This window comes from Eptatretus burgeri, chromosome 13, assembly GCF_056783735.1.
Source record: "Eptatretus burgeri isolate ZD-2024b chromosome 13, Ebu_testis_v1, whole genome shotgun sequence".
Lineage (NCBI taxonomy): Eukaryota > Metazoa > Chordata > Myxini > Myxiniformes > Myxinidae > Eptatretus > Eptatretus burgeri.
The window spans coordinates 41,311,012-41,323,537 of record NC_140973.1 but is presented as its reverse complement, the minus strand read 5'-3'; the positions used below and the strand labels follow the sequence as shown (position 1 = coordinate 41,323,537).

General features: G+C 44.5%; 1 protein-coding gene across 2 annotated transcripts in view; it reads left to right on the top strand.

The window, feature by feature from the left end:
- The window catches only part of BRCA1 (BRCA1 DNA repair associated), an 81,045-nt gene that overhangs the window by 45,076 nt on the left and 23,443 nt on the right, over nucleotides 1-12,526 (top strand). The window contains exons 9-14 of one of the 2 annotated variants that reach the window (XM_085852160.1): nucleotides 3,545-3,666; nucleotides 4,472-8,737; nucleotides 8,875-8,951; nucleotides 9,879-11,870; nucleotides 11,983-12,070; nucleotides 12,167-12,244. In XM_085852160.1, the coding sequence (XP_085708286.1) occupies nucleotides 3,545-3,666; nucleotides 4,472-8,737; nucleotides 8,875-8,951; nucleotides 9,879-11,870; nucleotides 11,983-12,070; nucleotides 12,167-12,244 (6,623 nt within the window). The remainder of the gene's footprint in view (nucleotides 1-3,544; nucleotides 3,667-4,471; nucleotides 8,738-8,874; nucleotides 8,952-9,878; nucleotides 11,871-11,982; nucleotides 12,071-12,166; nucleotides 12,245-12,526) is intronic. The other variant, XM_085852161.1, reaches the window with a different exon arrangement.

Here is a 12,526-nt window from a genome sequence, read left to right as displayed (position 1 = left end):
TTTGGGGGGGTAACAATTTTTTTGGGGGAGGGTTGGAAATCACTTAAAACATGTAGAAATGCAAAAAAAAAATTTTCTCTCACAATTTTTGGGTGGGTTGGAAATCACTTAAAACATGTAGAAATGCAAAAAAAAAAAAAAATTTCTCTAAATTTTTTTTGGGGGGGTTTGAAATCACTTAAAACATGTAGAAATGCAAAAAAAATTTCTCTTTTTTGGGGGGGGGGTGGGGGTTGGAAATCACGTAAAACATGTAGAAATGCAAAAAAAAAAATTTTTGGGGGTTGGAAATCACTTAAAATGTAGAAATGCAAAAAAAAAAAAATTTGGGGGGGGGGGGTTGGAAATCACTTAAAACGTGTAAAAATGCCAAAAAAAATTTTTCTCAAAACTTTTTTTTTGGGGGGGGTGTTGGAAATCACAAAATATGTAGAAATGCAAAAAAAATTTTTTTTCTTTGGGGGGTAAGAGTTTTTTTTGGGGGGGGTTGGAAATCATTCAAAACATGTAGAAATGCAAAAAAAATTTTCTCTATTTTTTTTTTGGGGGGTAACAATTTTTTTGGGGGAGGGTTGGAAATCACTTAAAACATGTAGAAATGCAAAAAAGAAATATTTCTCTAACAATTTTTTTTTTGGGGGGGGTTGGAAATCACAAAATATGTAGAAATGCAAAAAAAAACAAACTTTTTTTTGGGGGGTGGGGGAGGGGGGTTGGAAATCACTTAAAACATGTAGAAATGCAAAAAAAAAAATTTCTCTTTTTTTTTGGGGGGGGTAACAATTTTTTTGGGGGAGGGTTGGAAATCACTTAAAACATGTAGAAATGCAAAAAAAAAATTTTTGGTGGGGGGGGGGGGTTGGAAATCACTTAAAATGTAGAAATGCAAAACAAAATTTTTTTTTCTCTAACAATTTTTTTGGGCAGGGGGGGGGGGACCAAGTCCAAAATTTAATGGCAGGATCCTCGGACCATACCTAACCCCCCCCCCACCAAGTTTCATCGAAATCCGTCAAGAGTTTTTCCGTAATACTATTCACAAACAAACAAATAAACCAATGTCACCCGCAGGGTGACCCGTATCTTGCCAAAAGGTGACCACGTGTGACTTCTTTAAGGTCACACTGAGGTGAACAGAGCTGCTATCCACCAGGAGCGACTCCTTGAGGAATATCTGCCTACGAGAGATTCCGATGAGAATCGTTCTAGAGTAACCATGAAAAATATGCGTTTGCCTCATAACGTCACCAAATGACATCATAATGTCTCAAGCTTGACATATCTAGAAAGCATATCTAGAGGTGTTCAATTTGAGGTACTACACGATATGGTTCCTAAAACTTGAAAATTTGACCTTGGGGTCAAATATGTTTGACCTTAGGCACTAACCATGAAGGTCAAGGCCAATCGCCACCAAAAAGTAATCAGCTGAGCGCCAGACCATGAACTATATTCCCATGAAGTTTGAAGACGATCCGATCAAAATTACTCAAAAAAATAAGGGTTTCGTCGACTCCACTGATTTGCGACAAAGTGACCTTGACCTTTGACCTTGACCTTCAAAATTTTGTGCACTGAAAGGGACCTCTATAGGCCTCTGATATGCGAAGTTACAAAAATTTCCAATGATAACTGTGCTCTGCAGAATTTTTTATATGTGATTACGGACAAACAAACAATAAAAAAAAAACATACAAACTGACTAACATATCTTGCAAAAACTTCGTTTTGGCAAGATAACAAACAAACAAACAGAAAGGGGTGAAAACAGTAACCTCCATCCATCTTCGAAGATGGCGGAGGTTAACAAAAGTACTGATTAGTGGTGCGGGAGAAGGAATTGTGGAAAAAGAGGGACGTGGCCCTGTGCTGTCTGTAAAAAGGTATAGGTAGCAATTCAATATTGTGTAAATCCTGCAACTGCTGGGTGCATAAGAGGGTATAGTGGCATCAGGGAGGAATTATGATATGGTTGATGATATGGTTGATGCAGGTGGTGGTGTAGAAGCAGCAACGATTGTAAGAATTAGAAGTGGCTGGAGGAAGGTTAGGGAGTTGTTACCCTTATTGACATCAAGAGAGACCTCGCTCTCTCTCCAATGAAAGGGAAAACTTTATGCAGCTTGTGTTAGAAGCATGATGGTATGTAGCAGTGAAACATAGGTGATCAAAAAGGAGGATGAACAGAGGTGTGAACAGAATGAAATGAGAATGGTGAGATGGATGTGTAATGTGACACTGAAGGATAGGAAATCAAATATGGAATTAAGAAATTGGTTAGGTATAGAAAGCATTAGTGAGGTTATGCGAAGAGCTCGGTTGAGACGGTTTGGACATGTGGAAAGGGTGTGGTCGGGTAGTTGTGTGAGGAGGTGAATAAATATGAATGTGAATGGAAGGAAAGCTAGAGGCCGTCAGAGATAAACATGGAATGTGTTGCTGAGAGATGAACTTAAAAGAGTGAAGGCCTAACAAGATGGCAAGCAAGGGATTGTGCAACCTGCAAAGCAGCCATTCGGTGAACCACGGCTGACACATGCAAGCATGGAAACCGCTGTAAAATGACGACGATGATTATGATGATGGTATAAATATATATACTCCAAAATGGAGTTTTCTCATCCCCTCTTCCTGTCCAGGCTGGAGTGCCTCAAGGCAGCGTTCTGGGCCCTGTTCTTTTTCTGGTTTTCATCAATGATCTCTCCGACTGGAAAATCCTCTTTTTCTCTTTGCTGATGACTCCACCCTCTGCCATACCATCTGTCACCCCTCAGACCAGCAAGCAGGAGCTTCCTCGCTCTCTGCAGAGCCTCGACAATGTGCACAAAATAATTTTTTTTAAGCCGAAATAGAGAATGCCAAACCCCCGAATGTGTCTACATGTGGACAATTTAATTCACTGCAAAACTTCTTGAGATACTGGATTCCTTGTCTTTTTTTTCTACCTTTGGGAGAAAGATCAGCGTCGTACAGGTGGAAACGCAAAATCTCAATTGTATTGAGATATTGCCGAATCAGGAAATGTTTGCACATGCAGTAAAGAGCGAAACTGCGAATGCCGAACCCGTGAATGAGTTTACATGCAGAGAGCGAGAGACAGACAGACAGACAGACAAAAGCTTTGTTTGGTTGGAAACTCAAAATCGTGATTGTGTTGAGAAATTTAGGAAACCTCCCACCCTTCTTGGGATGGAGAAAAAGCGGCATTGCTCGTGTGGAAACCCAAAATCACAATTGTATTGAGATATTATCACACCAGGGAATGTTTCCACATGTGGTAAATGGTGAAACTGTGAATGTATAGAGAGACAGACACAGAGGTTTCATTCGGGTGGAAACTCAAAATCATAATTGTGTTGAGAAATTTATGAAACCTCCCATCCACCTTAGGACAATCGCTGGGACTCTGAAAAGTTCCACAGAAAGTTTGGTGGGGCTAGCCCCAAAACTGAGGGAGTAGTTCGGGAATGGACACAGACAGACACTCCTGCTTTATTGTATAGATTTTTTTTAATGCATCCTCCACTATGCCTATCTATTCCAGATCCTTTGCCCATCCATCCAGTGAAGTAAACGACCATGATGTTGAAGGTCGAACTCCAACGGCAGTTGAGAAAATCAATAATGCTCCAAAACAAAACCGCCATGGATGTCAACACATAAAAGGTGTTTGATGCTCAAACATGGTTTTTACATTTTCATAAAACCACTTTTCCAGGCATACATTGAATTGTGCAGGTAATGGTGAAGAAAATTGAAATAGATCTTTCAAAATGTTTTTTCAGTATGAGCTTTTGTTACATAAAGTGTAGAACATTTGAGTCTGTTACACTTGTTATGTAAAACGTGTCTGAACTTATTTTTAAATTGTGGGATATTTATACGGATGTATTTCCGAAGAGATTTGTTGTAAAGGATTGATTCCTTATGGCCAATTGGTTTGAGCGGTTTATTTTTTAAACGGGAAACAACTTCATGAGGTGGGTGGCAGGATGGCCTTCGAGGTATGCACAACTGCCTCTAAGCTGTCTAGCCTGGGTTTAAATCCTGACCCAGCTCTAAACTGTCATCCCGGTGTTTCACAAGCAAGGTGATTCATCAGCATGGCGTCCCATATGCCAGCATACGTTGGTGGACGTTAACGATCCAATGGTGTCCTTCGCGGAGAGTAGGTGAGCTAACACCGACATCATGAACAAATTTCAAATTCCTGCTCAAACCGGCCTAGGGCATTGCATCAGTGGCACAGCCGTGCCTCTCAGCCCATGATGCCACCTAGCAGCCTTGTGCTGCATACAAACGAAAAAGAAAACCCTCATGAGATTGGATTGATCACCAGACTATTCCTCATTTGAAGTTCCATTGCATTAGTTACAGCTTATGACATCTTGTTATTGTGCTTGCCTGTGATATAGTCTGTTTAATTGCTTGCACACCTTTCATTGAAAATGTATTCTCACCATGTCTTCAGGTGTGGTGAGCAGGCAGGAACTAAAAGGGGGAGAAGATGACAAGATGTGTGTGGAAGTGGCAGAAGATGGAGCAATTTTAATTTCAAAACGTCCTGGTGCTGATAAAGTTCAAAAGGAGGTTTTGTGTGCAGTGGCTTCCACAGGTCTTGCTCAATGTATTAGCACAAAAAATACTTCAAGACGGAGCAGCAAGAGGTTTCAGTTTCAAACTGAAGTGATGGCGTCGAGGCTGGAGAACAGCTCGTCACCACACCATCATGATACCGCACCACAGGATTCTTTGGAGGAATGTGAAAATTGGAAAGGAGAGGAAAATAGCTGTGATGTGGATAAATTGTGCACAACAGTGCAAAAAAACATGGGAACTAAGAAGGTGGTTGAATGGTTGTCCAATATTGATAAAGATAATCAAATTCCAAGCAGCTCACAGGCAACAGAAAAAGAGATCCCATTTCACATTGAAGTGTGCCCAACCACGGCTGGCAAAAATGAAATGTCCCGCTATCGCCAACTGGAAGACCAAGTATTTGGAAAGTACTATCAAGGAAACAAAAGGTACAAACGGCATGTAAGATCAAACTCGTACCCTCTAAGAGATACAAAGAAGAAGCAACACAAACTGCGAACATCTCTGCAGAACAATGACCAGCTCACTTTTGATGATCACAGAGTTGAAGTGAAGGATTGCAATGTGGAAGTAATACAAGCTGAAGAGCAGAAAAATGCTTTTCCAAGCATGCAGAGAAGAAACTTTTCACAACCAGTGTTAAGCAATGATGCTGAGGCGGTCTCGCATGTGGGTGGCGACGAGGCAATCTCAGATTGCCGTGGCGATGAGGCAATCTCAGATTGCCGTGGCGCCGAGGAAATCTCAGATGGCGGTGGTGCCGAGGCAATCTCAGATGGCGGTGGCGCCGAGGCAATCTCAGATGGCGGTGGTGCCGAGGCAATCTCAGATGGCGGCGGTGCCGAGGCAATCTCAGATGAGGATGGTGACAAGCCGGTCTCAGCACGTAGTGTCGTTGTAGGGGATAGTGAAAAAATGGAGATTATCCCCTTATCAGTACCAGCCATGCCAATAATTAATAAGGGGACATGGTCTTCATGGCTTCATCAAAGTCCTTCTCCATGCTCAATAGAACCAAGAAATAAGAGGCAGAAGGGGTCAGAAACGTCTCGAGTGACATGGCGAGGGCGTAAACAACTGCAGTTGTTCATTGGACGTGCAAGGACCCTTGCTGATCACACTAAAGAAACAATTATTGAAAATTTCAGTAGCAGTGAGGACACTGGGTGTGGAAGCCCACTGCGCCCTCCAAAAGGATTACTTGGTCGGGATATTATCTTGGAATCTGGTGGGAAAGATGATGGGGTGAAAAAGCTTATCCATAAGCCGGGAAAAGGTAAAGTATCTGATAGATGGAAACAACAGAACCAGCTAAACGGTGGGCATTTGATGACTTCAACAACTCATTGCACAACCATCCTGCAATCCACTGAAGAGCAGATTGAAGATGAAAGTGATGCAGTTCGTATGACTGAGTTAGAAGAGAAATCAGTTTCTGGGATATTATTAAACAGTAGTGTCAAAGAAATCGACAAGAAGCTATTGCTGTCTAAACTGTTTCTTGAGGATGTTGAATTTGACAAGGTTTCTGCTACGCCAGGTACTTCTTCAACCCTACATTCAGAAAATTTAAGTATTGAGACTCCTCTTCCGAAAGAAAAGCTACTTGGTGAGGAATCGGTGATCCTGAGGGAAGGAGGAATGAGGGTGAACGGCAATTTTGAAGTTGAGTGTACAAGGAATCATCGAGATGAAATGGAAGAGTGTGTGATCCGGAGAAGGGAGGAAATTGAAGAAGACAAAAAGGATGAAATGAAAGTGACAGAAGACAGAAAAATACTGGAGAGAGAGATTGAGGCTGGGATAGTACTTCAGGAGATCCTGAGTGATAATACTGAGGAAATGGAAAGTATGAAAGAAAATGTGGAAGAGAACATGAAAGAAGGAAGCATGGAGGTAGAGGTAAAAGTGGACAGTCTGAAAGAAGATATTATAGAAAGAGAATCTGATAAAGGAACAGAGGGTGAAATGAAAGTGGAGAAAGGAACAGGCAAAGAGAGTGTTATGGAAGCAAAGGGTGAATTGAACAGCCTCAAAGAATGCTTAACAATCATCAATGAGGAAAGGCACAGCCTGAAGGCAAATGTGGTGTTTGCACAGGACATAATGGACGGCTCAACAGAGGATATCATGATAGCAGAGCGAGAAGTGGGTAGCCTCAAAGAAGATAGAATAACAGTCAAGAGAGGAGATATCGCGAAAGTTGATATTGTGGTCGACGGAGAAGAATACAGCCTCAAAAAGGATAGGTTCGACAGTTTCAAAGGAAATATGATTGAAGCAAAAGATGTAATGGCGAACCTAACAGAGGATGTGATGGGAACTGAGGAAGAAATGGGCAGTGTAAAGGAAGTTATGATCGGAATGGAACGAAAACTTAGCCAAAAAGATGGTATGATTGGAATACAAGGAGGTACCTCCAGCGTAAAAGAGGATCTGATAGTCGAAGAAGAAGAAGACATTGATGGCCAGAATGCAAACGTGATTGCAGAACGAATAATGTGCACCATAACAGAGGATGTAATGGTGGAGGAAGTTAGAATGGCCAACCTCAATGATAATGAAAAAGTGGCGAATGCAGAAAGCAACCGTATAAAAAATGATGTGTCGAAAGGAGACGGAAAAATGGACGGCCTATTCGATGTGATGATCGTCGAGGAAGAAGAGGACTTTCTCAAAGAAGATGTTTTAAGCGAGCTGGAAGATGGCAAGAGTTTGGAGGAGAATGAGATGGAAGGTGAGAAAAGAGTGAAAAAAGGGAAATTTGAAGTCTTGGAAGAGAGTGGCGGCTCAGAAACCCCTGAGCATTTGTTCATCTATTCACAAAATGGATCAACTTTGGCGTTATGTAAAGAACAAGACTTTTGTACGAGAAATAAAATGGTGAGAAAGGTAGTTGGCAGTGTCAAAAATGTAAAGCTGCATCTCGAGGGATCCTTACAGTTTGACTCAAAACCACAAGGTGATGACAACGCACTATTCGTCACCAAACCCGATGCTTCAGTTACAGGGGAAGAAAGATGCTTAGACGACGTCGTGAATGAAGCTGAAAGAACGAGTGACCTTGCAAGCCAAGAAGGTGAAACGTCAACAGTGACAGATAATGACATTTTCACCGAGACGATGGAGGAAAGTGAAAATATGTCCCAACTTTTATTGCAGAACATTAAGGGGTGCATCAATGAACAGGGGTTTGAGAAACCTCAATATTTTGCTGGTGACGCTGGTTTAAATGATGATTCGTTACAATACCTTTGCCAAATTCCTGAAACTGATAGCTTGCAGGCAAGTGCAGAGTCTAGATTGAAGACTATTAAGATGAACACCAAGAATGACCGTATGGAACTGAATGCCACTCATGCTGAAGAGAAAGGAAGGAACCAATTGTCTCTGCACGGGGAAGAAGAGAACAATGAGAGATTGTCTCATGAAGAGGGAATAGAATTTGATGTGAGAAATATGGAATTAAAGGAAAGCAATGCAAAGATTTGCACAAGTGACAATGTGGAAGGGCTATCGGTAAGTGTACAATATGTTTGTGGGAACACGCAGAAAGAATTTGGAATTCCTTTGATTCAGGCCAACATCTCTGATTCACCGGTACGCAAGCGGGGCAGTAGACCACCACCTGCAATTAACTCATCTTCTTCCGAGGACGAAGAACTGCCTTCGCGTGCCTTTTTGTTACAACAACACTGTTTGGACAAAAACACAGCTTCACAGTCTGCCTTTTCTTCCCATTTCAATGAGCACCTCTCAAGTAGCGGCTCTTCTCGAATTACCAAGCCAATCTCTGGAAAGGAAGAACTTACCTGTCCACTCCCCTCTTGCACTTCCCAGGCTGCACAAGATGTCAATTTAACCCCTGATGTTCAACCTTTACCTTCTCAGATTGGTCCTGTTTCCTCTCCAACTGTTGCACAGTCCAATGTTGATTTACCAGATCAATTTATTGCATTGTCTCAAAAGTCAGAAGCCTTTTGTTCAGCCTCAAGGAATTCCAATACTTCATCTTCCTTACTCTGTGTTCCTCCTTCATCCTTGCACACTTCTTCTTTATCCTGGAGTCCCTTGGACTGTGAACAAGCTGGCAGTGATGTTTCTAACCAATGGCTGGATGATGGAAGGCCAACAGATGGTAAGAGGATACATATTGAGATCCAGGATTAAAGGATGAAATGATAACTGGAAAATGAAGGTTTAAATTTTCAAGGACAACATCTTGTATTGGAAGCAGATATAGTTGGTGGTGAGTTTGAATTCTTTGTGTTGCAGATAATTCATCAGACGGGGATCTGAGTTGTGCCAGCGAATGTACAAACTCCAGCTACCCTGAGGAGATTACTACACAGGTGGACAATTTTGTAGTTTACTTGGAGAAGATTTTGGAATTGTGGAAACAACCAATTGCCATTAACCAAGCAAATCCGCTACTTTTGGCTGCATTTTTACCCCGCGCACGTGAAGCATAAAGCGGGGTTAAGCAATTGGTTAACTTTGTCTCTGTTACAAATGTCAGTTTATGATCGAGAAACGACTTGATTTCAAATGAATGTTGTATTTTGAACACGACTCGGAACATGAATCGAAAAACAAAACTGTAGTTGAGTATTTGTCTGAATTTGGCCTGATCGTGCATGCTCAATGAGGAGTGAGATAATGCTTTTTACTGTGTCTGGCAGTCAGACAAAATTGAAAATCATTCCAAACAGGAAACTTGCTATTTTTGGCAACGTCATAAAGGACACAAACAACAGGCACGAAGAACTCATGTAAGTTGTTAAATACGGTGGTGTAAAAAGACACTGCATCAACGGCGGTGAACTTCCGATTTTTTTTCTTTTAAGCTTTAAAATTCATTTTATTTTAATTGAATTATATACTTGAACACTGCAGAACACAAATCGCCTTCTTGGCACTTCTTAAACCTTCTGTTTATCAGTCTGGTACTTGGTAAAATATTACGGCATTTTACGCCTTCATGACCAATCAAATTGTCCACTCGCAGACCCTGCCCATGTCCTTTTTCTCATTGTTTTCTACATCACGTTATTTGCAAGTGATGTTATGTATACTGATACAAGCTCAAAATAATGACAAGTGGGTGTTTCTTTACTGGAAAAATCAAGTTATTGAGTGAGACTACATTTTCATTTAATATCCAGTTATCTGTAATGAGAGGAGAGAGAGAATGGTATGAAAAGAAAGGATTGGCAGGAGAGCTATGGAATAAATGACAAAATATACAAATAACAATTGTGGCACACCTTTTTTGGCAGGAACAACGGATGCTGCGTCAAAAACTGCAGATAATGGCGGCAGAGATTTCTGCTTTGGAGACTGCTCTACAAGAAGATAGTGCAGAAATGGGAGAACAGGATGAAGGTAAAAGCTGGAAGGAAGAACAGGGAAATGAGGCAAGTGAACTTGAAGATGTGGCTTATGGTGATCTCAAGGTGGTAGAGGGATCTTTTGGGTACCATGGACGTCCATCAATTCGTGCAAGTCTTGAACAATCAGGAAGGACAACAAAGAGTCAAAGGAGAAAGAAGCTTGGTGGTCTCCAGGAATCGTTTCTCTTTGAAGAAGCCTCTCCTGACCTTATGAACAATGTCTCCTCACATTCTTCTACAGATGATCTGATTGACACAGGCTCAGATGTCAGGCCAAAAGAATCTTCGTTACCTCAGCCCTTTAACAGGTTAGAAGTATGTTTGGACCCGTCTCGAACTCATGGGTGTCCAACGAGCCAGTGTTCTTCAAACCTGTCTTCGACAGTGGTGGACCTGGGCTCAACTCCCTCAAAAATTCCTCCTCCACCACTGCACTTGAGCCAGCCTCTGTTGGGCCAGTCTCTGCCAGCAGTGCATTTAGGCTGGCCAACATCGACTCATGGTCAGAAAGTGGTGCTGCACTCAAACCATCCCGCTTCGCACAAGTCTCTATCCAGGCTGAACTCAGCACAGTCTCCTTTGGGCCAGTCTTTGCCAGGGTTGGACTTAGGCCAACCTCCTACCCAGGCGCCTCTGCCACAGCAGCAGGCCCAGCTGCCTCTGCCCCAGCAGCCGGCCCAGCTGCCTCCAACTCTGCAGCCGGCCGAGCCGCTGCAGCTGGACGAGCCGCCTCTGCCGCTACTGCCAGTCAAGCCGCCTCCACCGATAGAGACGGCCAAGCCGCCTCCGCATCCGCCACTGCGGCCGGCCCAGCCGCCTCCGCCTCCTCCGCTGCAGCCGCCCCAGCCGCCTCCGCCTCCTCCGCTGCAGCCGGCCCAGCCGCCTCCGCCTCCTCCGCTGCAGCCGGCCCAGCCGCCTCCGCCTCCTCCGCTGCAGCCGGCCCAGCCGCCTCCCCCTCCTCCGCTGCAGCCGGCCCAGGAGCCTCCGTCGCTGCAGCCGGCCCAGGAGCCTCCGTCGCTGCAGCCGGCCCAGGAGCCTCCGTCGCTGCAGCCGGCCCAGGAGCCTCCTTCGCTGCAGCCGGCCCAGGCGCCTCCGCCGCTGCAGCCGGCCCAGGCGCCTCCGCCGCTGCAGCCGGCCCAGGCGCCTCCGCCGCTGCAGCCGGCCCAGGCGCCTCCGCCGCTGCAGCCGGCCCAGGCGCCTCCGCCGCTGCAGCCGGCCCAGGCGCCTCCGCCGCTGCAGCCGGCCCAGGCGCCTCCGCCGCTGCAGCCGGCCCAGGCGCCTCCGCCGCTGCAGCCGGCCCAGGCGCCTCCGCCGCTGCAGCCGGCCCAGGCGCCTCCGCCGCTGCAGCCGGCTGAGCCGCCGCTGCAGCCGGCCGAGCCGCCTCCACCTCCGCTGCTGCAGCCGGCCGAGCCGCCTCTGCCGATGCAGCCACTTCCAGCACTGCACTCGGGCCAGCCTCTTTTGAGTCAGTCTTCACCATCATTGAACTCAAGCTTACAACTGTCAGACAATTCCTTACTGCTGCTGCAAAAAGAGCCACATCAGCTGGACCAGTCTCCACTGGCACTGCATTCTCGCCAGCCAGCATTGCATTTATGCCGACTTCCGTCTGACCAACCTCAACAACAACTACGTGCAGGCAAACTTCTCTCGGAACATTCTCCATTGACGATGCACTTGGTGGGCCACCATCCTTCAGGCCGGTCTTATTCGGCGCTGTACTCAAGCGGCTCTCCCTCAGACCATTCTCCACTTGCACCAAATTCAGACCGACTTCCACTGCATTCCAGCCAGACTCTGTCGAGCCAATCAGTACCAGTCCCTGTGTCAAGGCGAGCTATGAATCTGATTTCATCTGGACTTAGTAAGAAAGAGATTGTGAGTAATGCTTTTGCTGTGCATTCATTTTCTGTGTGCACTACACTTGTACATTTGTTTGGTGGAAAATAATACCATTTGACCACTTTGTCTTTCTCCTGCTATTCTGCAGGCGATTGTGCAAAAGTTTGCAAGTAAAGCTGGTGGTTCTTTTTCCCAGCATTTTACCCCCAGAACAACTCATGTCATCATGAAGACAGGTTTGTGTCATGACTTACAACAGCATTTGGAAGGTCTTGAATATATGAATGATGATGTTTACTGCAATTCATAAATCTCAATTTGGTGGTTCTCAGGACCTGACCAAGTGTGTGAAAGAACACTCAAGTACTTCCTGGGCATTGCCAATCGTTGTTGGATTCTTACTTATGCATGCAAGTCTTGTCCTGCAGAAATGCACATCTAAAACACTTTTATGGAACACTATGCACAAAGGTTTAAAAAACACAAAAACAAATTCCAAGCAGTCTCCTCTCTATTACATTTGCAAATATGCTGTTTTTTTTTTCCCCCCTCTTTCCTCCCCTGTGTACCACATAATGTGTTACTTTTAACCCACTCTCTTTCCACCCACCACCTTTCCTTCCCCCTTCCCCTGAGCCTCTGTCCCTCCTTGCTCTTAATAAATATCATCATCTGATTTTGTGACTGCACAT